This window comes from Colobus angolensis, unplaced genomic scaffold (genome assembly GCF_000951035.1).
Source record: "Colobus angolensis palliatus isolate OR3802 unplaced genomic scaffold, Cang.pa_1.0 Scaffold464, whole genome shotgun sequence".
In the NCBI taxonomy this organism is placed as follows: Eukaryota; Metazoa; Chordata; class Mammalia; order Primates; family Cercopithecidae; genus Colobus; species Colobus angolensis.
In genome coordinates this window covers 645,066-672,156 of record NW_012118088.1, presented here as the reverse complement: position 1 = coordinate 672,156, position 27,091 = coordinate 645,066, and the positions used below count along the sequence as shown (strand labels likewise).

Below are 27,091 nucleotides of genomic sequence, written 5' to 3'. Positions count from 1 at the left end.
GTACTCACTCCTGTTCAGTGTTGTGAATTATTTAAAACGTAATACAGTGAATATTACCAACATAATTATGGAGGAATAGGAAAGTGTTAATGTTTCAGAGGCCTGATGTTATCCAGGCCTAATATTACTCATGAGGAAGCTTAATATTTAAACAGAATTGGAATGAACTGGGCTGCTTTAAACTGCTTCCTTTATGTTCAAAGCAGACATTTATCTTCTCAAGGTGGAATGGCCTTCCATTTGCATAATGTCTTTCCTTTTGTTTCTTCTGTTGTCCCAACTAATTGCTTTAGAATACTGACCTCTGCTGTATCTCCTGTCTTTCTTGCCAATAATGATTTATGGTCCTCTTCCCTCTTGATATGTAAAATGTGAAATGAAAGTTCAAGCACTTCAAAGGCACAAGACTTTGTGTAACTCCCCCACATCCAGAATGGCAATATTGATCCTGGGTGCCAGAGAGTGGATCAGGGTAGAGGAGAGAGAAGCCAGCTCCCCTTGGCTTCCTTCTTAACCAAAGTATTTCATTATGGAAAGAGAAGGGCTGGGTTTGGAGGAAAGATTGTAGGAGTTGAGTTCTTAAAATTTTTATAGAAGTTCCCCTTCCTAAGGTAGGCTTGGAGTGGGGATTGCCTGCTTCTTTGAGGTTATTAAAACCAGATAAGTTTCTGTGACTGAATTGTTCTGCCTTCTCTAAATTGTCCTGGAAACTTAAAGGGTAAAGATACTGAGGCTGGGGGTGGATAGGGCTTGTATTTGTAACTATTGAACAAGTTATCATTTATTAAGTATTGACTATAAGCCAGTCATGTATTAAGTGCCATGCAGGCATCATCTTGTTAAATTTTCACTGCACCCAGTGAGTAGGATTCTATTGTTATCCCCATTTTGCAGGGTAGAGAGAAATTTTTTTCCCTCTACCCTCTTAGATTTAGTAACTAGGATGCTATAAATTGAACTGACAAAAGGATAAAGGCATACAGGTTGTATTTGTTGCTAATATTTTAACATTGTACATGTACACATGGATCTCACAGAAAAGGAAATGAAAACTCAAAGAAGTGGTTAGGCCTGAAAGGTTATATACCATTTTAACAAAGAGCAATAAATGTGTGGATAAGTGACAAGACAAGGAAAAGGGTTTGTGCTTCTGGGGGTGGTAAATTGTGGGAAGATAAATACCTAGAAAAGCGGGGACAAACAGAAGATAATGGTTATTTCAGTAAGGTTTGTTTATACAGATTCAAGTTGGTGCACTCTCCAGTGATAAGAGTCATCTCCTTTTCCTGGTATGACAGAAGGGAGCCCGGACACCTTTTTATGCTCTGCATTTATATAGAAAGTGGAGGGTAGAGAACTTTTCCTGCATCTGCTGTTTTTTCCCAATTGCCTTCAGCTCAAAATAATTCTTATGCCAAAGTGTCATATTTTGGGGTGGCATGCTCTGATGCCCTTCAGCAGCTGAGTAAACTGAAGCACAGAAAGCACCTTACCTAAAGCCACAGAGCAGGGACAAGAACTGGGCCTATTTTAAAGACAGGGAGGATAGACCTGGGGTAGTAGGGGAGCTTTGTGTAGCAAGTCAGTCATGGTCACGTAGCTCAAAGTTTCTGCTCTCTCAGGTCCTTTAGTCCTTGGGACACCTGGCACAGGAAAAGAAGCTGCTTGATCTCTAAGCAGGTGAGCACTAGCAGGAGTGAGTGTAACAGGTTCATCTTGCCTGCTGCACAGATAAAACCAATTAACAGAGACAGCCATATTGCTGTAGAGAAAGACATTAGCCAGGCACGGTGGCTTGCACCTGTAATCCCAGCACTTTGGGAGGCTGAGGAGGGTGGATCACAAGGTCAAGAGATTGAGACCATCCTGGCCAATATGATGAAACCCTGTCTCTACTAAAAATACAAAAATTAGCTGGACGTGGTAGCTCATGCCTATAGTCCCAGCTACTCAGGAGACTGAGGCAGGAGAATTGCTTGAACCCGGGAGGTGGAGGTTGCAGTAAGCTGATATCATGCTGCTGCAGTCCAGCCTGGTGACAGAGTGAGACTCCATCTCAAACAAAAAGGAAAAAAAAAAGAGAGAGAGAAAGAGTTTAATAATCACAGGGCTAGCTGAGTGGAAGGATGGGAGTAATTACTCAAATCAGCCTCCCCAATAACTCAGAGGCTAGAGTTTTGTTTTTTATTTTTTTGCGATGGAGTTTCACTCTTGTCTCCCAGGCTGGAGTGCAATGGCGCAATCTCGGCTCACTGCAACCCCCACCTCCTGGATTCAGGTAATTCTCCTGCCTCAGCCTCCCAAGTAGTTGGGATTACAGACACCCACCACCTCACCTGGCTAATTTTTGTATTTTTAGCAGAGACGAGGTTTCACCATGTTGGCAAGGCTGGTCTCGAACTTCTGACCTCAGGTAATCCACCCAGGATTACAGGTGTGAGCCACTGCATCCGGCCGAGGCTAGGGTTTTTATAAGTAATTTGGTGGGCAGGAGGCTAAGAAATGGGTGCTACTGATTGGTTGGGGATGAAATCATAGGGATGTGGGAAACAGTCCTTGTATGCTCAGTCAGCCTCTGGGTGGGGGGCTGAGTCATGAGTCATGAGTCACGGGTCCAGGTGGAGTCAGTTGGCTGCCAGAATGGAAAAGTCTGAAAAACATCTCAAAAGACCAATTCTGGGTTCTACAATAGTGATGTTATCAACAGAAGCAATTGGAGAAGTCACAAATCTTGTGACCTCTGGACACATACCTCTCAAGTAAACGGATTATAGAAAAGCAAGCTAGGGGACAATGGCTGATTATCCTTTATCTATGCCTACATCTTGGCAGAATTTAGGCCCCTCCCATAATCCTAACCTTGTGACCTTTCATTATTCTTACAAGATCGGTTTCAGTCCCCAAACAAGGAAGGGATCAGTTTTAGGGAGTGGCTATTATTATCCTTGCTTCAAAGTTAAACTATAAATGAAATTCCTCCTATGGTTAGCGTGGCCTATGCCTAAGAATGAGTGAGGACAGCCAGTCTGTGAAGCTAGTAGCAAGATGAAATCAGCCGTACTAGACTTCTCTTATGGGAGTCAGGACCAGAGAGTTAGAAGTCAGAGAGGAGTCAAGACTAGAAATGGGGACTAAAATTCAGGTTTCACGCCTTTAAAAATGGTGGTGGGGGCTAGGCGTAGTGGCTCACACCTATAATCCCAACACTTTGGGAGGCCGAGGCGGGCAGATCACAAGGTCAGGAGTTCAAGACCAGCCTGGCCAACATGGTGAAACCTCGTCTCTACTAAAAATACAAAAATTAGCTGGGCGTGGTTGTGCGAGTCTGTAATCTTAGCTATTCGGGAGGCTGAGGCAGGAGAGTCGCTTGAACCCAGGAGGCGGAGGTTGTAGTGAGCCGAGATGGTGCCATTGCACTCCAGCCTAGGCAACAGAGTGAGACTCCGTCTCAAAAACAAAACAAAAACTAGCTAGGCGTGGTGGTGCATGCCCATAATCCCAGCTACTCAGGAGGCTGAGGCAGGAGAATAGCTTGAACCCGGGAGGTAGAGGTTGCTGTGAGCCTAGGTAGTGCCACTACACTCCAGCCTGGATGAAAGAGCAAGACTACATCTCAAAAAAAAAAAAAAAAAAGTCATGGTGGGGAGAGGGAAGAAGGCAGAGAAGGAAGAGGATATTGAGAGTTAAGGCTGTGAAAGGATTTATTGCAAGGAATGGGCTTACGTGATTGTGGAGGCTGGCTGCGTAAATCCAGAATCCATAGAACAGGCTGTTAGGAAGGGCAGGCTGAAAACTCCTGGGCAGGAGCAGGTGCTGCTGGTGCTGCTGTCCATAGGTGGGATTTCTTTTTCTGTAGGGAAGCCTCAGTTTTACTCTTAAGGCCCTTTAACTGACTGCATTGGGCCCACCCAGATTGCGGAGATAACTGATTATGCATGTTAACCATGTCTACAAAATTTCTTCGTAGCAACATCTGGATTAGGATTAGGTTTGATTGAATAATTGCACCCTATAGGTTAGCCAAATTGACAAATAAAAGTGATAATCACAGTGCTCAATAAACAGTTGCTGAATTAATAAATAGTAAACTAGGCCAGGCATGGTGGTTCATGCTTGTAATCCCAGCACTTTGAGAGACTAAGGTGGGAGGATTGCTTGAACCCAGGAGTTCAAGACCAACCTGGGCAACGTAGTGAGACTCCGTCTTTACAAAAAAATAAAAATAAAAATAAGTACCGAGGAATGATGCCCAGCTACTCAGGAAGTTCACGTAAGAGGATCGCTTCAGTCCAGAAAGTTGAGATTGCAGTGAGCCGTGAATACACCATTACACTCCAGCCTTGGAGACGGAGTGAAGGCCTGTCTCAGTAAAAATCATAATCATAATCATAATCATAAGCTAGTGTGTTTTGTTTTGAAACGGAGCCTCACTCACTCTGTTGCCCAGGCTAGAGTGCAGTGGAACGTTCTCAACTCACTGCAACCTCTGCCTTCCGGGTTTAAGCAATTCTCCTGCCTCAGCCTCCAGAGTAGCTGGGATTACAGGCATGCATCACCGCGCCTGGCTAATTTTTGTATTTTTAGTGGAAACAGGGTTTCACCGTTTTGCCCAGGCTGGTCTCAAACTCCTGGCCTCAAGTGATCCGCCTGCCTCGGCCTCCCAAAGTGCTGGGATTATAGGCCTGAGCTATTGTCCCCGGCCCTGCTAATGTTTATTCAGGAGTTAATATATGCCACACGCTGTTCTAAGAACTTTGTATATATTAATTTGTTTGCCCTTCCCAACAAATATATGAAGCCAGTATTATTACTTCTGTTAGACATTAGTGGTGTTTATCAATCAATATTTCCTCTTCTCCCTTTTTGCAGCATGTGGTACGTTTTCACTTTGCAGCATTCTTCACATTTGGTGTAGCCATGGCACTTGTTTTGATCAATGAATGCTGTGAGTGATGTGTATCACTTACAGGTACAAACATTTAAGAGCTAGTTTATTTTTCTTTTCTCCTTTTCATTTTGACCAGCAGTGTTCAGATGTTAGAGTTTCTTCTCAGCTTTTGTCGCCTGGAGTAGGCAACATGTGCAGAACCCCAGCTGATCACGTTGGATACATAGCATATGTTTCTCCGTTTTTTTTTTTTTTAAGATGGAGTCTCGCTTTGTCCCCCAGTCGGGAATCTTGCTCTGTCCCCCAGGCTGGAGTCTTGCTCTGTTCCCCAAGCTGGAGTGCAGTGGCGTGATCTCGGCTCACTGCAACCTCTGCCTCCCGGGTTCAAGCGATTCTCCTGCCTCAGCCTCCCGAGTAACTGGGACTACAGGCACATGCCACCATGTCCGGCTAATTTTTGTATTTTTAGTAGAGATGGGGTTTCACCATGCTGACCAAGCTGGTCTTGAACTCCGACCTTATGTGATCCATCCACCTGGGGCACCCAAAATGCTGGGATTACAGGTGTGAGCCACCGTGCCTGGCTGCATGTGTTTCAAGCTACTGATTTTGGAGGGTTGTTTGTTCCCACTGTGTATTTCAACCTATCCTGATAATCCCATTTTATGGATGAGGAAACTTAGGCACAGGGAGGTTAAGTCACTTGTCGAGTCGCACAACTAGTAGATGGTGAAGCCGGGATTTAAACTCATTCATTTATTAATCCATGTTCTCTAGAACCTTAGAACAACTCAGGTTTCCAACTTTTCTAAGGCCTGGGGCTTTAACTTCCCCACCCCTGTACCAGTGGTTCTCAGCTGGAAGTGACTTTAGCCTCCCCCACTTCCAGGAGACATTTGGCAATGTCTGGGAGACATTTTTGGTTGTCATAACTTGGAGGGGGAGGGGAGTCATCCTGCTGCTATCTCATGGATAGAAGCCAGAGAGGCTGCTAAACATCCCACCATGCAGGGGACAGACCACCCTCCACCAAAACAAATAATTATCCAGCTTCAAATGCCATTAGTACTGCTGTTGAGAGGTCTGACTTAAGCTAAATTCCTCTGTTGCTTAAGTTAGCAACAGCTGATTTCTTTTGCTTGCCACCAGACAGTCAGTTGGGTTATTATGAGTTAGTTAATTGATTAATTGAGAGCGGTGGGGTGTCGGTGCTGGGCCTGGTCTTATTTGACATTTGCCTAACTGATCTGGAGGTGTAAGTGGTAAGAGCTCCACATTTGCTGATGACACTTTGCTGTGCCAGGTAGTGAAATGCCAAGCCGCTGGTGATAAGCCGCAGGAAGATCTCACCAGGCTGTGTGAGTGGGCAGAGGAGTTGCCAAGGATGAGCTTCAGTGTGGGTAAGTGTAAGGTGCCGCGCTTGGCAAAAATAATCCAAGCTATACATAGAGGTTCGAAGAGGATGGAACAGGATACAAGAAAATGAATAAGAATTAAAAGAACTCCAGAGTGATCCCCAACGCTACCTGATTATAAGACTCACCTGAGCTCTAGCTAACGGCCCAGGTGCATAAGCTCTTGCCCTGGAGATACTTGGTCAAAAGTCTGTGCATTACTTCTCAGGCCTGCTTTTAATTTCCTGTGGGAATACAGAGCCAGCTTTTACAGATTTCCTGATTTTTGAAGAGAAGCCACAAATCCTGACTTTTATGTGTGTGTTCCCATTTTCTCTCATTTTTGGTCACTTTTAATCTTGATATAATTTGAATCTATAGAAAAAACTGCAAGAATGGTTATAAACAGCTTCCATATACCATTTACCCAGATTCACCAATTGCTAACACTTTGCCCCATTTTCTGCATCATTGTAAGTTTCTAAATTTTAAAATCACACTACGGATCAAGCTAAAAATGAAAAAGAAGGATTTTTTTTTCTTCTTCTTCTTGAGACAGGGTCTCTGTCATCCAGGCTGAAGTGCAGTGGTGCAATCATAGCTCACTGCAGCCTTGACTTCCCTGGGCTCAAGCGATCCTCTCACCTTAGCCTCCCAAGTAACTGGGCCTATAGGTGCATGCCACAATGCTGGGCTAATGTTTTGTGGAGATGGAGTTTTACCATTTTGCCTAGGCTGGTCTTGAACTCCTGGGCTCAAGTGATCCGCCTACCTCAGGCTCCCAAAGTGCTGAGATTACGAGCATGGGCCACTGGGTCACTGCACCTGGCCAAAAGATTTTTTTTTTTTTTTAAAGAGATGAGGTCTCGCTATGTTACTCAGGCTGGTCTCAAACTCTTGGGTTCAAGCAATCCTCCCACCCCAGCCTCCCGAGTTGCTGGGACTACAGGTGCCCACAGCCATGCGTGGTTGTGAATGAAATTTATCCCTCACACTATCAATTGGTGACTTCTGAAGCCCAGTCTTACATCAGACTAATTAACTAAGAATCTCTAGGGTGGAGACTGGACATTTGTGTTTTTAAAGAATTCCCTCTTGGTGATGCTAACGTACAGCAAGGGCTGAGAACCACTGGTGCTGGTCCCCGATGGTAATTTTATTCCCCTTATTGGTGACTGCTTTAGGAATGAGCACATGACCCAACACTGTCCAGTGAGAATAAGGAGAGAGTCTAATGGTGTGCTTCTGTGAAAGCTTTTCCCACTCTTAAAGACACCTTTCTGCTGGATGTTGTATCTTGATACAATGGGATATTGTATTTAGATATGATGGTATACTGGCCTAAGCATGGAAGTGTGGAAAATAAAAAGACTTTGGGTCCTTGAGTTTATCTTTGAGCTGCTGAAGTAGCTAACCCTGGGACCCCTTTACCTTGAGATTTCTTTTTATGGAGCAGACATTTTTCTTATTTAGGTTATATGGCAGACACCTGCCAAAGATTTGTGCACACTTTGTATAATATAAAATTATTATTTGGAAGCAATTTTCCAGACATGGATGACATTTTCAGCATTCCTTCTCCTGGAATTTAGATGGAACCATGTGATTCATTCTCACCAGTGGAATGTGACATAAAGTGGGTTACCTCTGGGCCAAGGTTGTTATGTTTAGGTGCATGATCCTTCACATTCTTACCACCACTTCTTTTCTCTTCCCTCCATTTATCAGGAGGATGACACCAGGATAGCCCTGAAGCCACAATATGGTAGAACTACAAGACAGAAGCAGCTTGGGTCCCTGAGTCACTATGTGGAGTAGAGCCATCTAGGAGTGTTACTCAGCCAGGAGTGCCTGCATTGGTCTTTAGTAAGAAATAAAGGTTTCTTCTGTTAAGCAATTGAGATTTTAGGATTTATTTAGTTATGACAGATGGCCTAGTCTACCTGATTAATATGGGCTAGTTAAGTTGGAGTTAGGTGTTACTTGCAGGCAAAAGCATCTTACCTAAAGCATTAGAGAAGGACCCATAATTCCAGATTACCATCTCAAAACTGGTTTTTTGTTTGTTTGACTTGTTTATTATTTACAAAAATAAAACTATTAACATACCATGAATTTTATATAATATCCAGGAATTCTTGTTTTCAAATTGGTGACTTGGCCTTGCCATTGCCTTTATGAGGTCTTTCTAGACTGATGCTTTACTAAACCCTCAGGCCTGACCACTTGTTTTCTGGTTACTGGTTCTCTCTCAGTCTTGACTCTTCCTGAGCTCAACTTGCTTTGAGGTTCTGGTCTCTCTTCAACAAACATCCTGACTAAATACCATTCTGGCATGGCTCTTCTGTCTCTAAAGGGACTCTCAGCTGTCCCCCTATAACTGAGTGTTCCTCAGTTCTGGAGACACAGCTTCTGACTAGTGTTCATTTGGTAACCCACTCAGGCTGGCTCAAGAAAAGGGAGGACTGTTGAAGGAATGTAGAAAAAGTGACCCAGGGATCTGAGGATGGCAACTCAAACTGAGATGGGCCTTGAGGAAACGGGACAGGGAAGCTATTAGAAATAAAGAAGAGGCCAGGAATGGTGGCTCATGCCTGTAATCCCAACACTTATGGAGCCTGATGCGGGAAGATCACTTGAGCCCAGGAGTTTAAGACTAGCCTGGGTAATATAGTGAGACCCCATCTCTATAAAAAATTTTAAAAAATAGCTGGGTGTGATGGCACACCTGTAGTCCTAGTTACCTGGGAGGCTGACGTGAGAGGATCACTTGAGCCCAGGAAGTTGAGGCTACAGTGAGCTGTGATCACAACACTGCACTCCAGCCTGAGTGACAAGGAAGCCACTCTCTTCCTCTCCCTTGAGATGTTCCTGCTTTCCTCTAAACAGTTCTTAATGCATTCTCCTTCCTTCCTTCCTTCACTCAGGTATCTGAGCACCTACCACGTGAACAGCTCCATGTTAAGCATGGAGGATACGGTCAAGGACCTTGCTCTCATAAAATGTGTGTTCTCGTAGGGAAATCTATACAAATAAATAAACAAATACAAAATAAAACATTACAAAATTTTGAGCTCTCAAGGGAATAAGGATGAACTTGAGTAAAGAATAAGAGGTGATCTACTTTAGAGAGTTGGTGAGGAAAGTCCTCTCTCAGGATTGACTTGTCCAGCTCAGATATGAAGGATGAGAAGGGGCCAGTCATGTAAAGAGATTGAAGACATTTCAATCAGTAGAAATGGCAGGTGCAAAGGCCCTGAGGCTTGACCAAGGAACTGATAAAAGAAAGACAGCCTGACTGGAGTGTAGGTAGCAAGATGGAAGTATTAGGTTGGTGTAAAAATAATTGCGGTTTTTGCCATTGAAAGTAATGGCACAAAATAAAGTTACTTTTGCACCAACTTAATGGCACAGAATAAAGTTGAATAGGTCAGCATGCTCCTGATAATGCAAGAATTTGGAGATCCTAGCAAATTTTTTTTTTTTTTTTTGAGACAGAGTCTCCCTCTGTTGCCCAGGCTGGAGTGCAGTGGCGTGATCCCAGCTCACTGCAACCTCCACCTCCCAGGTTCAAGCAATTCCCCTGTTTCAGCCTCTTGGGTAGCTGGGATTACAGGTGCCTGCCACCATGACTGGCTAATTTTTTTGTATTTTAGGTAGAGACAAGGTTTCACCATATTGATCAGGCTGGTCTTGAACTCCTGACCTCAGGTGATCCACCCACCTCGGCCTCCCAAAGTGCTGAGATTACAGGCGTGAGCCACCATGCCCGGCCAAAAATTTGAATTTTATTTAAGTACAATGAGAAGCCTTTAGAGAGTTGTCTTCTCTTTACCAAGCAGTTTTTTTGGTATAACTTTAACCTGCATTTGGCTGACTGTTGCAGCCCTATCCTCATGGGTCTCTCATATCCTTTCTGTTTTGCTCCTTATAGCCAATTAGCAATTGGCTTCTGTGACTCTTAGTTAAAAGTCTCATAGAGATCATCTGATTGGACCAGCTGGCCTTTTGGAGTCTAGTTACAAATCCTAGACCACTGGCCATCCTATGACTGGATTGGCTGGCCTTGTATCAGGTGCAATCTTTGATCCAATCAGCTGTGACCAAGGATAAGGTTATGCCTTCCTACCAGGGACTGTAGACAAAGCAGGCAATGATACTCCAGAGATAAGATCTAGGAAACTAGCATTTCACTGGGTGCCTAACTTATTAAACTTCTGAAAAGACATGTTAGGTGGTGTCTAATGTATTCCTGATTAAAACTGTCAAGTGGCTTCTCAATGCACTTAGGGTCAAAACTCAACATCCTTAGCATGCCCTTAATGCTGCTTTCTCTGGACCTAGCTTTATTTTTTGTTCTCACCAGTGCTACTCTTCCTACACCTTACTGGCCTGTCTTCTTGTTGTTGTTGTTGTTGTTTGATTGGTTGGTTGTTTTTTGTTTGTTTGTTTGTTTTTGGTCTCTCCAGTCTCAGGACATTGCACATGCTGGTTTTCTTCCCCTAGACACTTTATTTATTCCCTTTACTCAAATAACTCCCAATCTTGCTTTTGCTCTGATCCTAAATGTCTTTTCCTCTTCTTTGACCTCCCCTCCACCAGCTAAATTAGAGGTCCCTGTTTATTTATTTATTATTTTATTTTATTTTGTTTTTTTTTTTTTTGAGATAGAGTCTGGCTCTGTCGCCCAGGCTGGAGTGTAGTGGCACGATCTTGGCTCACTGCAACCTCTGCCTCCCGGGTTCAAGTGATTCTCCTGCCTCAGCCTCCTGAGCAGCTGGGATTACAGGTGTGTGCCACCACATCTGGCCAATTTTTGTATTTTTAGTAGAGGTGGGGTTTCACCATGTTGGCCAGGCTGGTCTTGTACTCCTGACCTCAAGTGATCCACCCGCCTCGGCCTCCCAAAGTGCTGGGATTATAGGTGTGAGCCACCACATCTGGCCAGAGATCCCCGTTTATATTTGTATTTTTTGCATTACATTTTCCCTTCATGGTATAGATCACAATTTTTGAATGATGTTGATGTGTATGTTCATTGTTCAGTGCTTGTCTCCTCTACTAGACTGAGAGTTCCATGAGGAGAGTGGTCACATCTTTCGGGATTATTACTCCTTCTGGCTGTCTTAGTCTGTTTTGTGTTGCCGTGAAGGAATCTCTGAGGCTGGGTAATTTATATATAACAGAGGTTTATTTGGCTCACGGTTCTGCAGGCTGTACAAGAAACATGGTGCCAGCATCTGTTCTGGTGAGGGCTCAGGAAGCTTTTACTCACAGCAGAAGGCAAGGGGAGCCGGCGTATGCAGAGATTACATGGCAAGAGAGGAAGCAAGAGAGAGACAGAGGGGAGGTGTCAGGCTGTTTTAAACAACCAGCTCATGCAAATGAATCCAGTAAGAATCCACTCATTCCCAAGGGAGGGCATTAATCTATTCATAAGGGATCCACCTCTATGACCCGTCTGTTTCTCATCAGGCTCCACCTTCAGCATCGGGGATCAAATTTCAGCATGAGGTTTGAGGGGGGGTCAAACATCCAAACGATAGCCCCAGCACACAGTAAGTGCTGTATAAATAAATGAATGAATAAATGGATGAATGCCCAGAAGTTAGAGATTGTGTGACCCAAGGAGTCACAAAAGACTGCATGGTGCTTGGTGCAGTGGGTCATGCCTGTAATCCCAACACTTTGGAAGGCCGAGGTGGGCAGATCACTTGAGGTCAGGAGTTTGAGGCCAGCCAACACGGCAAAACTCAATCCTTAATAAAATATAAAAATTAGCTGGGAGTTTTAGTGTACGCCTGTAATCCCAGCTACTTGGGAGAGTAAGGCATGGGAATTGCTTGAATCTGGGAGGTGGAGGTTGCAGTGAGCTGAGGTTGTGCCGCCACACTCCAGCCTGGGCAACAGAGTGAGACTCTATCTCAAAAAAAAAAAAAGACTTCATGGAAAGCATGAGGCTTGACCTTGGCTTTGAAGGATGGATAGGATTTAGAGAGGGCAAGTGAAAACCTTTCCGGTAGGGATAACATTAATCAGGAAAGGCAGAGAATTGGGAGAAAGCCTGAGCTAGCCCAGGGTATAGTGTGGACACCAGCCTGATTAGCGCAGAGGCCTGAGCGGACAAGATCTGGAAAAGAAGATTGTCTAGGCGGAAAAGCACCCAAATGGGAAAAATGTAAATAAGTGAACTATATTAAATCACAATAGCTGACATCTATATGGTACTTACGGTGTTTCAAGTTCTTTTCTAAGTGCATTATGAAGGTAAGTTCATTTAATCCTCACCATGAACTTCCGGAGTAAGTACTATATTTGTGCCCATGTTATGGACGGCGAAGCTGAGGCAGAGGGCGACGATCTTGTCAAAGGTCTGTGGGTTGATAAATACAGAGTTGGGATCCAAAGTCATTGGATTCAAAGTCAAAGGAATCAAACTCTGCAACTGTCCAGATCCAGTTGCAGAGTTTGTGTGCTTGAATGTTGTGCAAGCTGCGTCTCTGTTCTCAAAAGGCAGAGGCATAACGTGGCAAAAAATCAGTTCCAGGGACCACACAGTAAAGCAGCAGCAAAAAGAAACTCAAGGGTTCTGGTCTTGAGCTTGGTAGAGGGATCTCCTGGTCCAGAAATGAGTCAACTGGGAAAGGGAGCTGCATTTGAGGGAGAAGGAGATGGAGAACTCAGCAATGGAGCAAGAGATTCGAGCAGCATGGCCAGGAATGCTTAGTGAGGGTCTGCTGTATGGGCTTTCAAGTCAGGCAGACGTGGGTTTGTATATCAGCTTTGCTATCTACTTGTAAGTTTCACTATCTACACAATGGATTTAACAATCATACCTGCCACAAATATGAGGATTCAATAGGACAAGATGAGTGAAGTTCATGGCACAGCGTCTGACACCCAGGGTGGTGGCTTAGTGAATGGAAATACTCTTCCAATGGATTTGGATGACAAGGATTGGCCTGAATCCTGGCTGCAACCCAGAAGTGGTAATATTAATATTTATCTGATGCCAGCCAGCGGGGTTCAACTGAGCAGCCTTCAAGCAAAGGTATCCCGAGGCTCCTGTGCCAAAGCTTTTCAGGGAGCAAACCTAGATGGTGTGGTGGGGAGGGATGTGGGGTAGAGGGGGAGTCCTTCCGGGGGTCACATGGCCATTTCTCTCCTCTAGCGCTCTGGTCTTTGCAGAAGGACTTTATTCGTGACTACCAGGGAAGATACCCTGCTAGTTAAGGCCCTGGGGCCTTTCTCTCCATCCCAGATCCACTTCCCAGATGCCCTGCTTTTGCACACTCCCTTCCAGGGTGCCTGGATGCTGCTGCTTCCCCTTCACAGTGTTCTTCACCTGTTTGCTCCAGTTCTCAGATCCTTCCTTCTCCAAGGGTGGCTGGAGTCACTTGTCCCCAAGAGTAGGAGGAGATGCGTGGTCCCTGAGCAAAGATGACATGCAAATTCATCTAGCATTCCATAGTTTTAAACAGCGAATGCATTCAGGGCTTAAGACCTAGATGATGGGTTGCTAGGCGCAACAAACCACTGTGGCACACGTCTACCTAGGTAACAAATCTACACATTCTGCACTTGTATCCCGAACTTAAAGTAAAATAATAATAATAAAAAATTACTTCTGTTAACATTCCCAAATATTTTTCACATGCTTCAAAATAAAATCTACCTCGTCCTTCATCTTTAAAAAAATTTTTTAAAAGTAAGGTGTTCTGTAGCCTTCCATGAAAACAAGAGTAGGAGATGATTTGATATGTTGCGTGGCTGCAGTATCACAGAGCATCAAATCACACAGTGGGAAGGATACTCCCTTTTGACTTCTCCTTTGCTTCTTCTGAGTAAACCAAGGGAAGCATCTTCTTTTGGTGCCAGAATATCCTTTAACACCTCTCTAACACTTTGGTTATATCCTTTTCACAAAGAACAGGTAGCCGGCAGCCGGCCTTCAGCCAAACTCAGGGAGGTGGAGGTTGCAGTGAGCTGAGCTAGCAACAGCTAAAATACGGCATGATTGTTTTTGTTTGCATTGTATTTATTTTCCCAGTTACCATTTGATTATGACAAGGAATTTCAGTTTTCTCTTTATAGTAGTGATATAAAGTTCCTTTTCGAAATATATGTATTAAAGGATTGAAAGCGAGTAGGCTTGAAGAAAGACATTAGGTAAACAGTTGTTGATGTGGGATGTGGATATAAAAAACTTCCTAGGAGTGGCACTCAAATGACTGAGCTTGGAAAATGCTGGAATACTGGGGAAGCCACGCAACGTAGGAAGCAGAGGCTTAGATACAAATGTCGCTCTGCTCATTAGCACCCAAGACACTTACTTTCTTTGAGCCTCTATTTCCTTACCTGCCAAAATGGAGATGATAATTCCTACTACACGTGGTTCTTTGGAGGACTAAATGAGATAATTTAATGTATATGCATGCCATTTGCATGCAATGACTCAAGTGTTGAACAAAATGAATTGTCCCTAGGTGCACTTTACAATGAAATTCATTGTGTGAGTTTGGCAAGGTACTAGTTTCCCAGTACTTCTGTCCCATAGTGGGAATAAAATTTGGGCAAGTCACAGCACTTCTCTTTCCTCAGTTTCCTCATTGGTAAAGTAGAGATTTTAGGAGGTATTTTCTTCATGGGATTACTGGAAGGATGAAATGATTTTGTATGTGTATGGCAGCAGAACACAGCCTGGTACCCACAGTATCTGCTAGGTGTGAGCTCTCAAGCCTGCAACCCTGCCTCCTAGCTTGCTGGAGTCCTAAGTGGGAAGGCTCCTCAGAAGTGTGAAGACCTGGGTGTGTACCAAAAATTCTCAGGGAAATCACTGTGGGCATAGGTGACATATTTCTTGTACTTTTTTGTTTTCTTTTTTCAGATAGCATCTCACTCTGTCACCCAGGCTGGAGTGCAGTGGCATGATCACGGCTCACTGCAGCCTCCACCTCCCTGAGTTCAGGTGATCCTTCTATGTCAGCCTCTCAAGTAGCTGGGACTACAGGCATGTGCCACCATGCCCACCTAATTTTTGTATTTTTTTGTAGAGACAGGGTTTCATTGTGTTGCCCAGGCTGGTCTTGAATTCCTGGGCTTGGCCAAGTGATCTGCCCATGTTGGCCTCCCAAAGTGTTGGGATTACAGAAGCGAGCCACCATGCCCGGTCAACATATTTCTCGTGCTTTCTAACATCAAATATTTAAAATATTCAAATCCTTCCCTTCTCTCTTCCCAGAGTCCTCAGAGCCTGTGAGTATACTCTCTCTCTCTCTTATATAAAGTAACTTCCATTTGGCTTTTATCTTGCTACAGTAACACTTGCTGTGGCCTGAACTGTTTCTCCATCTACCTTCCCATTCCCCCAAAATGCATATGTTGAATCCCTAACCCCCAGTGTGATGGTATTTGGAGATGAGATCTTTGGGAGATAATTAGGGTGAGATGAGATCACGGGTGTGGGACCCGTGGGACCCACACTGTGGGATCTGTGGCTTTATGAAAAGAGAAACTGAGAGAGAGAGAGAGAGATTATTTTCTTTCTATCATGTGAGGACACAGCAAGAAGGCTGCTGTCTATAAGTCAGGAAGAGGAGCCCTGAGCAGAAACTGAGTTACTTAGCCTCCAGAACTTTGAGAAGTAAATGTCTGTTGTTTAAGTTACCAGTCTTTGATTTTTTTATTTTTAAGAGCTGGGGTCTCAGCTAGACTTGAACTCTTTAACTCCTGGGCTCAAGTGATCCTCTGGTTTCAGCCTCCAAGGCTGTAGTCCCATGAGCTGGGACTACAAGCTCATGCCACCTCTTCCGGCCCATTTTGATATTTTTTTGTCACAGCACAAGCAGATCAACACAGCACAAGCAGATCAACACAAGCAGAGATCAACACTTACTCTGCCTAAAATCCACCCAAAACATTGAAAAATATGTATTGATTGTTTACAATGTGCTAATCATTTTACACACAATGTTTTATTTAAACCTCACAACTCTGGAGGAGAGTGCTATTATCATGTTCCATTTTACAGATGAGGAGGCTTGAGGCTTAGGTGACTTGCCCAAGATCATAGAGCTATTGCGTGCCAGATTTACATCTTGAAAACCAGCATTCACTCACCCACCCCCAGGAATTCAAGCAGAAGGGCGTACTGATTCAGACGTTTGTGGGAATACCTTACTAGCTTCCAAAGTTACAAGGTGAGCCTTCGTAGTGGCTCAAGTGTGGATGAGTAAAGTTCAGCTTCCAAGACGGACGTGAGCCAGTTTGGAGGCAGGGGAATGAGTTTGTGTAGGAAACACCCAAAAGAAACAAAACACCCTCCGGCTCGGTTGGTTACGACAAGGCAAAACCTTTAATAACATGAGTGCTTATTACATTAGCTGCTTCGGGGCTCTGACATCTTTGATTTCTGGTCATGTTTTTCTAACACATAAAAGTGAATGCCTCCCTCAGGCCACCTGGGCGGTGGTTGGTTTCCTGAGGATTCGTGTGGGTAGACAATGGGGACAACTATGAACGTGCCTGATGGAGATTCGGAAATCCCCCCTGGCCACCACCCGTGACTTTTAGTAAAGTCCTCTTCCAAGGAGGGAAGAATGTGGAGGTCCTTCCAGTAAAGAAGGAAGAAAGGAAAACATCTGGCACAGATACACAGAGAGAGAAATGACATTAAGGGATTGGCTTGAAAAGTTAGGGAGGATGGAGGGGTTAGGACTTGGAGGGTGAGGGGCAAATGTGGGAGAGGGCTGAGTCCATTTGGTTTCATTCTTTGTAAAAAGTAATACCATCACGAGGACCATGCCATGCAACCTCAGAGACATCTCTGTACACTTCCCCCAAGGCTGTGCTGGGCGTGGGGCAGAGGTCAGAGGTCAGTTCAGACGGGCGTGGTGCGCCTGTTGGCCGGATTATTATGCAGTGACTCTTTGAACTCTTTGGGTGTGGAATTGTGGAACTGTAGAAAAGCGTGGTCCCGGTCGGAGTTGAGGAGGGTCCCCATGGTGATCTTTGAGGGGTCCCGGGAGAGGGTGAACATCGAGATGTCAGTGGAAGGGATGGTGTGGAAGCCTTTGCTGATGGGGGACAGGTCTCGGGATCTGGGCTCAGTGGAGCGAGAACTTGACCGCCTCCGGAATCGATACCTGTAGGGTGGGAGGCGGGCAAAAGTAGATTTCTTCAGGAACTCCGAGTGAGATTTGGCTCGTAACTGCTGATGTTTTTCAATATAGATGTGCACGGCAACCACTCCTACAATTTCTGCGATGATGAAAGAGAAGGCTCCGAAATAAAAGGACCAACCATAGGAGTAACTTTTTTTGGAGTCACGCTGCCCGGGGTCTCCAGCGTTGGCTGATATATAAACTATGATGCCAATGATGTTGCTTAACCCTAAGAGAAGGGGAAAAGAAAAATACATCCTTTATAAACCACAGCGAGAACTGTCACTTTCCATCTTCAAATATTTATAGAAAATGTGGAGATAATGGGGAGAGAGGATAATGGATTATAGCTGGGAACTCCAACCACCGAGATCTTCTTGCATGGTCTGTCACTTGGGAAAGGAAGAATTCTGCTGCTCAGTTCCAGGCAATGTGTATTCAGCTAAAGAATACACCCTACTCCTACAGCAAGTACAGAAGAACTCAGAATGCACTTATTTTTCCTCTTAGAAGCAATTCATCTCATCAACACTTAATCTTTGGCACTAAGTCATGAAGATTGTAAAACGAACAAGATACACGCCCCTGCCCTTGGATTCTTTACCATTAGTAGAAAAGACTGACATGAAAATGCAATTACAGGAAAATACAGTAAGGGTTCTACCGGAGACACATAAAAATGATTCAGGAAGAGAAGGAGAGAGAAAGACTAAGAACCTGGCACTGAAGATGAGGTGACATTTGAGCCAGATCTGAAAATTAAACAGGGGTGAGCCAGGAGATGAAAGACTGTTGATGATGGCATGTGAGAGAAGGCAATGAGAATAACTTACTAGGGTTCTAACTTGGGTGCTTGGGAGGCTGGTGGCATTTTGAGCTCAAATAAGAGGCAGCAGAGAATCCAGGTTTAGATAAAAGAGGAGGTTTGAACACATTAAGTTGGAAGTGCTTATGGAAAGTCCAAATGGAGCCGCTCAGTGGAAATGTATGGGTCTGGAGCTGAAATTTGGGACAATAAACAAACCCATGGGGAAGAGGTGGGAGCTTACCAAGGCTTCTTATCTGCACAGGATATGATAATGCTTCAGATCAGCTGTTGTTTGAGCACGAGGACATCAGGACTTGGGGAACAGGAAGCTGTTACCTCCAACAGGCAAGGCTTGCAGACTTAGCTTCCCAGAGTGCCAAAATTGTTGGAAATAGCTGCTTAGCCCACAGGAGAGGAATCAGATTCCTAGGTAGTGGTCAGTAGGAGCAGGAGGTTTGTGGGGCTGTGCACATCTCTGCCTACCTTTCTCATGTTCTTACTCCGAAGGGGATATATCTCTTTTTGTCCCTTTGTTTCAAGGGCCTCATCCAGGGCTTGGTGCCAACAATGACTCATGGAGGTTGTTGGTACACCAGCTGCCATCTCTTTGCCTCTAAATTTAGGCTACCTGTAGGGTGGTGCTAAATGGAGGTTGTCCCTCATTATAGTTTCCGACAACAGTTGGTGAGTAACCATTTCCAGGAGCCTCCTGAATTCTCTCTCTGTTCCTTGCATGTTCCATACTCTTTGTGGGCATCCCCAAGATCTCCCTACAGTCCAGCAACCAAAAGGTTAAAGCTTGGTAGAGCAGGAGACACAGGACTGGGCTCCAGTGCCACCCTTCTGATTAGCTGGTGCACATCCAGTAGGATTATTTGTTTTTTTTTGTTGTTGTTGTGTTTTAGAGATGGGGTCTTGCTCTGTTGTTACCCAGGCTGGAGTACAGTGGAACAATTATAGCTCACTGTAACCTCAACCTCCTGGGCTAAAGGCACCCTCCTTCCTCAGCCTCCGGAATAGCTGGGACTACAGGTATGTGTCACCAAGCACAGCCATTTTAATTTTATTTTTTTAGAGATGGGGTCTTGCTATGTTGCCCAGTCTGGTTTTGAACTCCTGACCTCAAGTGATCCTCCCACCTTAGCCTCTCAAAGTGTTGGGATTACAGACATGAGCCATCATGCCCAGCCTCAATATTTTGAATAGGACTTCTGATTATATTTCATCTAAAACTTGTTTCCAGAGTACATGGATAAAATCTGCTGCTTCTCTCCTGCGTCCTCTTGGCTCTACCCAGCACAGACATTCAGCAGGTAGGCAGCAAGTTCTCATCACTGAGCTATTTCTTATGATGGGGGCTGACACATCCAGCTCTGTGTCAGGCTGCAAGAAACCACAGGGTGACAAACGGCTCCTCTTCCTGGAGCGTCAATTTGGCTTGAAGAGGAGTAGGGAAGACATATTCTTTTATATTAAAATGAACATGGATATAATAAGGAGAAGGCAGAATTCACATGAATTTTTAAGGCAAACGGGAGTCAGACTTCAAAGACGTCTCAGCTCAATGAAGGTGGCTTCTATTGATGTCCCCTGACTCCCCCGGGCCATGTTTTTTCTCTCCTCTGCCGTGAGGAATATTTTGGTGGCAAAGTTTGGAAAGTCCCCAAAGAAGGTCTTTCTGGCGGCAACGCGGTGGGTAGGGGGGAGTGGGGGAAGGAAAGAAAGAAGTTCAAAGAGAGGCTCAGATGTTAGACTGGGCTGATAGGAAGCCAAGTGAGTTGCCAATGATTTACAGGGCACTTACCATGTGCAAGGCACTGTGCAAAATCTTTATATGCATCCTACCTATTAATCATTGCAGCAGGGCTACTTAAAAAATGATTTCCCTTTTACAGATGGGGAAACAGACACAGAGAAGGTAAGTAACTTCCCATGTCGAGCACAGCCATTAAATTAAAAGTAATTGCAAAAACCACAATTATTTTTGCATCAACCTAATAGAAAATGGTTGAAATGAGATTTGAATCCAGAGCTCTTAGCCATGGTGGATTTAGATTTCAGTAACAAGGCTTAGGGAAAACAAGACGTGAGTAGGCAATTGCTTTGTCCTACTTTCAGACTGTAAACTCCCTGAGGGCAGGGACTAGGCTTATCTCCTTCATTGCTATGGCCTTAACTCCCAGCCCAGAGTCTGATTCATAGCAAGAGGGCAACGCATATTGAATGAGTGAGTGAGTGGAGTTGATATGAGAATTAAATGGTACATTGTATGTGATAATAGCTACTATGTGTTGAACACATACTGGATGATAGGCACCACTCTGCACATTTTATCGCTACCAACTCATTTAATCCTCTTAACAGCTTCAAGAGGTGAGGCCATTATGATTCTCATTTTTCAGATGGGGAAATAAATGGAAGCACAGAAAGGTTAAGTGACTTGCCCAAGGTCACACAACAGGAAAGTAGTAGAGCTAGATTTGCACCAAGCAGCCTGACTTCAGAGCTTACGCTCTTGGGCATTCTGCATAGTATCTGACACATAGTAGGTGCTCAAGAAAGGATTGTTTTCTCTTTTTTCCCCCCAGCACTCTTATTTACTGATTTCAAGGGTTGTTAATTGCTTGCCTCAAATGATCAACCTTAGCGTAGATGAGCAAAGAAGAGCCTTCGAGAGTAGTGAATCCTCCAATCCTTTCATTTTAGAGGTGGAAAAACAAGATCTTCAGGTTCTTTGGGGAGATCAGTGGAAGGGTCTGGGATTAGACCCCAAGCCTCTGCCTTCCCATCAGGCTTCCTCCACAGACTCACACACTTTCTAGTTCCTACATGTCTAATTTACCTGCCATCCCTCACAATACCTCTTGTGAGAAGAAAGTTGCCGGTGACACACTCTTCTCTAACAATCCCCTTGGGGGACAAAATAATGATCTTCTCTTGTTCTCAGGAAACTGTCACATCAGTATGACACTGGAACTGATCCCCTGGATCGGCCAAGACCAAGCGCCTAGGAGGTCTGGACGGGGCCACCAGTGACAGGAGCGTGCCTCGAGACAAAACAAGTCCCTGGGTTTGCCAGATGCTAACATCTGTCCACACAGAGCAAGGTAGGGGCCACTGCCACCTGTGGGCTGATCTCATTCCCCTGGGGCAAGATGGCAGTTTTCTTTCTGGTCTGTTGCTTGAATCAGTTCTCAGAGACTCAGCTTTAGATCGTCTCCCTTTCTCATCTTACGGAGGGGGAAGCAGTGCAGAAGGAATTTGCGCAAGATCTTGTGGGGCTCCAGATTTTGGAACTGTGTTGTTGCTGCTTTTCTAATACTGGAAAATCATATTGTGCTTTCTCTGTACAGTCTCTGATATGGTTTGGCTCTCTGTCTGCACTCAAATCTCACCTTATTTTAATAATCCCCATGTGTAAAGGGTGGGGCCAGGTGGAGATAATTGAATCAAGGGAGGAGTTTTCCCCATACTGTTCTTGTGGTAATGAGTAAGTCTCATGAGAGCTGATGGCTTTTTGTTTTGTTTTGTTTTTGTTGCTTGTTTTTGTTTTCATTTAGATGGAGTCTCACTCTGTCACCAAGCTGGAGTGCAGTGGCACCATCTTGGCTCACTGCAACCTCTGCCTCCTGGGTTCAAGCAATTTTCCTGCCTCAGCCTCCCAAGTAACTGGGACTACAGGTGTGCACCACCACGCCCAGCTAATTTTTGTATTTTTAGTAGAGACGGGTTTCACCATGTTGGCCAGGAGGGCCTTGAGCTCCTGACCTCAGGATCCACCCACCTCAGGCTTCCAAAGTGCTGGGATTACAGAGGTGATCTGATGATTTTATAAAGGGGAGTTCTCCTGCACAAGCTGTCTTGCCTGCTGCCATGTTAAGACGTGACTTTGCTCCTCCTTCGCCTCCCACCATCATTGGGAGGCCTCCCCAACCATGTGGAACTGTGAGTCAATTAAAGTTCTTTCCTTTATAAATTACCCAGTCTCGGGTATGTCTTTATTAGGCAGTGTGAGAACAAACTAATACAGTCTCCTTCCAGCAAACCCCATGCAGCTGGTACTATTATCATTATGATTATGACTATTTTGAGACAGAGTCTTGCTCTGTCACCCAGGCTGGAGTGCAGTGGTGTGATCATGGCTCACTACAGCCTTGACCTCCCAGGCTCTAGCAATCCTCCCACCTCAGCCTCCTGACTAGCTGGAACTATAGGCACCCACCACCACGCCTAGCTAATTTTTAAACTTTTGTGCAGATCGGGTCTCACAATGTTGCCCAGGCTAGTCGTGAAGACCTGTGCTCAAGTGATTCTTCTGCCTCGGCCTTCCAAAGTGCTGGGATTACAGGCACGAGCCACCAAGCCCAGCTGCAGTTGGTACTATTATTATTTGCCATGTTATAGTCAAGGAAACCAAATTACAGAGAGATGATCACATTTCCCAAGGCCTGATTGGTGGATCCAGGATTGAAATCCAGGGGGGTTGCAAGCCACTCTTCCTCACCATTTTATGCTGTCCACCACTGTCCCCATCCCAGTCAGTACTCTGCCATCACCTTGCAAAGTTTGAAAGTCATCACCAGAGTCCAGCCCCATCTTCCTCCATCCCTGCCCTGTTCTTTGCTTCTCTAAAGCATTTCATCCGATGGCACTGATCCACCCCAAGAGGAGTAGGGTAGGAAGAGATGGTAAAGGGATGAAAGCAAGGATGAAGGATGAAAACCCAGAGGGAAGCAAGGAAGACAGGACACCAGTGAAGGGATGGAGGTGGAGGGAGGTGAGAAAAGGCAGAGAATAGGACCCTTTTCTGAAGGTTGTCTCTCAGCATCCTTGCCACCCTGTGCCTTCTTCTGGTCAGGGCTGCTATTGACTATAAGGTCTTCCCCCAGAGCATCTCGGGCTGCTGGTCTTTACCTTGTTCCCAGAGATGCGTGGAATAATAAGAGGATTTGAGCACTTCAAAAGCTGGATGGGGCTGGACTCTCGTGATGACTTTCAAGCTTTGCAGGGTGATGGCAGAGTATTGATTGGCATAGGAACAGTGGAGGAGAGTATAAAATGGTGAGTAAGAGAGGCTTGAACAATAATTAGCTGGCAAACACATATCTCGAAGAGCCAGAGATAGTACATGAACATGCCCAAGTGAACACAAAAATGCACCTCTATATTTTTACATTTACTGATTTTTTTTTAGAGATGAGACCTCACATTGTCACCCAGACTGCAGTGGAGTGGCAAGGTCTTGGCTCACTGTAGCCTTGATGTCCTGGGCTCAAGCAATCCTCCCACCTCAGCTTCCTGAGAAGCTGGGACTACAGGTGTGCATCACCACACCCAGCTAATTTTTTAATTCAAATTGTTTCTTGTAGAGATGAGGGTCTCACTACGCTGCCCAGGCTGGTCTCGAACTCCTGGACTCAAACAATCCTCCTGTTTTAGTCTCCCCAATCAGTTCATACGTACCACATATGCAAGCAGCAAGCATGTATGTACACTCTTATAAATCTCTCTCTCCTTCTCTCTTTCTCTCTGCTGCCCCTTTCTTCTTCCCTCTCTCTGTTTCAATCTCAGCTGATCCTGCCATACTGTTTCCTCCCCATTTTTCCTTCATGCCGGCTTTAGCTAGAATTTTGGCATCTTTGGTTCTAATGAAATTCTTTGAGTTCTCATCCTTAGCACAACTGGAGCATTTTCTTGCTCCTTCCCTGGAGGGAGCCCTGAATAGCATTGCTTCCTCCATGTGGCCCTGGCTTCGGTTTGGTATCTGTGAAGATCTCAGGGCTGGGGCCAGACACTCACCTGCAGAGACAAAAAAGATGCCCGCGCTGAGAATGACATTGTGTCTGCTGCGGTGGAACTCGCTGGCTGCCACGCAGAGCCCGCCGAAGAACAGCAGCGTGACACTGAGGATGGGGAAGACACTGGAGGCCCTCACAGCTCCTGCGGAGAGAAGGAGAGAGGCTTCTGCCTGTGCCCAGCCAGCCCCTGGGGTCCTCCCACTGCAAGCGTAGGGGTGCCTGAGAGGAAGGCAGCACAGGAGGAGAACAGAGCCCATGTCTAACATGAGCATGAGACCGGGCACTCAGGGCCTGTGCTTAGAAGGAGTCTTAGCACTTGGGGTTGATGCTCTGCAGTCACCATCCTGAGAGTCTTAACAATTTTATAATCGAATGTGTGTTTTATAAGTGAAGTCGGATGGGACAATGACACACGCGCTGGGGCTTGGAGACTTGACTTATGTGGAACCCCACTCCCTACCTCCCCACCTATCACCAACACCTTCCCACCTCCCTGCCTCCCTGGAAAAGGCTCTCAAACACCCATTCTCCCTCCTCAGCCCAGCGACGACTGCTCCTGCTTTGCCCTTGGTGGGAGCCCAGGCACAGACACAGGGAGAGTCAGAGTTGGGTGCAAGCCCCAGGTCCCTGGGAGGGTTTGCACTCACCAGGAGAGTGTCCCCACACCCAAAGAGAGTGATATTAAACGGCAAATAGAAAACACCGTGATAGATTGAGAGAGATCACAGAACAAATGAAAAGTTTTTTGTTTTGTTTTGGTTTTTTGTCTGAGGTTTTTTGAGATGGTGCTTATTCTGTCAGTCTGGCTGGAGTGCAGTGGTGCAATCATGGCTCACTGTAGCCTCACCTTCCAGGCTCAGGCAATCCTCCTGCCTCAGCCTGTCAAGTAGCTGGGACTACAGGCATGTACCACCATGCCTGGCTGATTTTTGTAGTTTCTGTAGAGATGGGGTCTCGCTAAGTTACCCAGGCTGGTCTAGAACTCCTGGCCTCAAGCAATCTTCCTGCCTCAGCTTCCCAAACTGCTGGGATTATAGGCATGAGCGCCCGGCCTAAGCGCACAGGATTTTCATTTCACACTAGAACCTGCAAATGACGCATCCAGCCCTGTATACAGGGACTCCCATCAGACCACATGCTGCTCATTAAAATGCAGAATCTTTCCCTGCACACATCTACATTTGCATAGTAGAGTGTGACAACACCCATTGAATACCCATTTAGTCACGAATGAACAAATGAATTTGCTTATTCATTCGACAAATATTTCCTGAGTACCTAATAGATGCTAGGTGCTGTGGCCGGTGCTGCAGTCATAGCTGACATGTTTAAGCACCGCAAGGGTGCAGGCACTGCCCTTCAGAAGGAACACAGGCTGAGGAGTTGAAGCAGAGTCCTGGAGGTCCCTGTGTCAGCTTCTTACTAAATACTTTCTGGATCATGGAAGGCCCTAAGGTACTGGGAGAGGGGCCCCATGTGGTTTTGGCCCCAGTATTTACCCATCCAGTATAAGAGTATTTTCTGGTGGATCCAGGCCAGAACACATCAGCTGAATAAATTCTGTGCTCATTGGTTTACCAAGGAGCCAGGGGTCCTGTTCTCATGGGGCTTATGCTCTAGTAGCAATGACAGGCAGGACCAGCTACATAATTTACAGGGCCTTGTGCAACACAAAAATGTGAGGCCTAGCTGGGCATGGTGGCTTAGGCCTATAATCCCAACACTTTGGGAGGCAGAGGTGGGTGGATCGCCTGAGGTCAGGAGTTCAAGACCAGCCTGGCCAACATGGTGAAACCTGTCTCTACTAAAAGCACAAAAATTAGCTGGGCATGGTGGAGGGCACCTGTAATCCTAGCTACTTGGGAAGCTTAGGGAGGAGAACTGCTTGAACCCAGGAAGTGGAGGTTGCAGTGAGCCGAGATTGTGCCATTATACTCCAGCCTGGGTGACAGAGCAAGTCTCTGTCTCAAAAGAAACAAACAAACAAAAAATAGTGAGGCCTCTTGTTTCAGAATTGTTAAGAATTTCAAGATAGTGACAGCAGAGCACAGAACCAAGGGTGGGGCCCTTCTGAGGTCCAAGCCCTGTGTAACAGGTAGGACCTACGCCTGTAATCCCAGCACTTTGGGAGGCTGAGGCGGATGGATCACCTGAGGTCAGGCATTTGAGATCAGCCTGGGCAAGATGGCAAAACCCCATCTCTACTAAAAAATAAAAAATTAGCCAGGCATGGTGGTGTGCGCTTGTGTTCTCAGCTGCTTGGGGGGCTGAGGTGGGAGGATGACTTGAGCCCAGGAGGCGGAGGCTGCAGTGAGCCAAGATTGTACCACCGCACTCCAGCCTGGGCAATAGAGTGAGAACTTGTCTCAAACAAACAAACAAACAACAACAACAACAACAACAACAACAAAAACCCCATAACCCAGGCAAGGGCCCTTCATAGCTTGGACTTGGGAGTAGACCTGAGGTGGTAAGATGTGGCCAGATTCAGGGTATACTTTATATTTTAAAAGTAAAGCCAACAGAATTCGCTGATGGATTGGCCGTGGGCTGCTGGTTGTGTTTGGTCTTAGGTGCTGAGCAAATGGAGGAGCTTCTCCTGACCAACGACACATGCGAGGTATGTGGGCCAGGGAGGGACACGAGTTTATTTTGGCTCAGGGGTTCAAAGCTTAGTTCACATTAGTCAGTGTTCAAGCCTTTAACCTCCATATTCACTAGGTGTTTTTCTGCCTGTTTAGCTCCGGTCATTTTCATTTGCTACTGCACTTTCATTCATTTGTTTGTTTGTGTTTTCAGTTTTCTGAAAATTTGGTAACTTATTTAACCTGTGGGCCTAGGAGGGATGAAGGGGGAGGCCTGAAGTAGGGGGCTGAAGGCACACAGGTGTGAGGAGGTCAGGAGATTGAGACCATCCTGGCTAACACGGTGAAAACCCATCTCTACTAAAAATACAAAAAATTAGCCAGGGGAGGTAGCGGGCGCCTGAAGTCCCAGCTACTCGGGAGACTGAGGCAGGAGAATGGCGTGAACCCGGGAGG

General features: G+C 45.5%; 1 protein-coding gene across 1 annotated transcript in view; it reads right to left on the bottom strand.

Moving 5' to 3' along the window:
* Nucleotides 1-16,617: 16,617 nt before the first annotated feature.
* Nucleotides 16,618-27,091, bottom strand: part of CACNG3 (calcium channel, voltage-dependent, gamma subunit 3) — a 109,807-nt gene continuing 99,333 nt past the window's right edge. Inside the window, exons 3-4 of the mRNA XM_011958261.1 lie at nt 24,052-24,192; nt 16,618-17,673 (exon numbers count right to left, since the gene is read on the bottom strand). Of these exons, the coding sequence (XP_011813651.1) occupies nt 17,162-17,673; nt 24,052-24,192 (653 nt within the window). The 3' untranslated portion in view covers nt 16,618-17,161. The remainder of the gene's footprint in view (nt 17,674-24,051; nt 24,193-27,091) is intronic.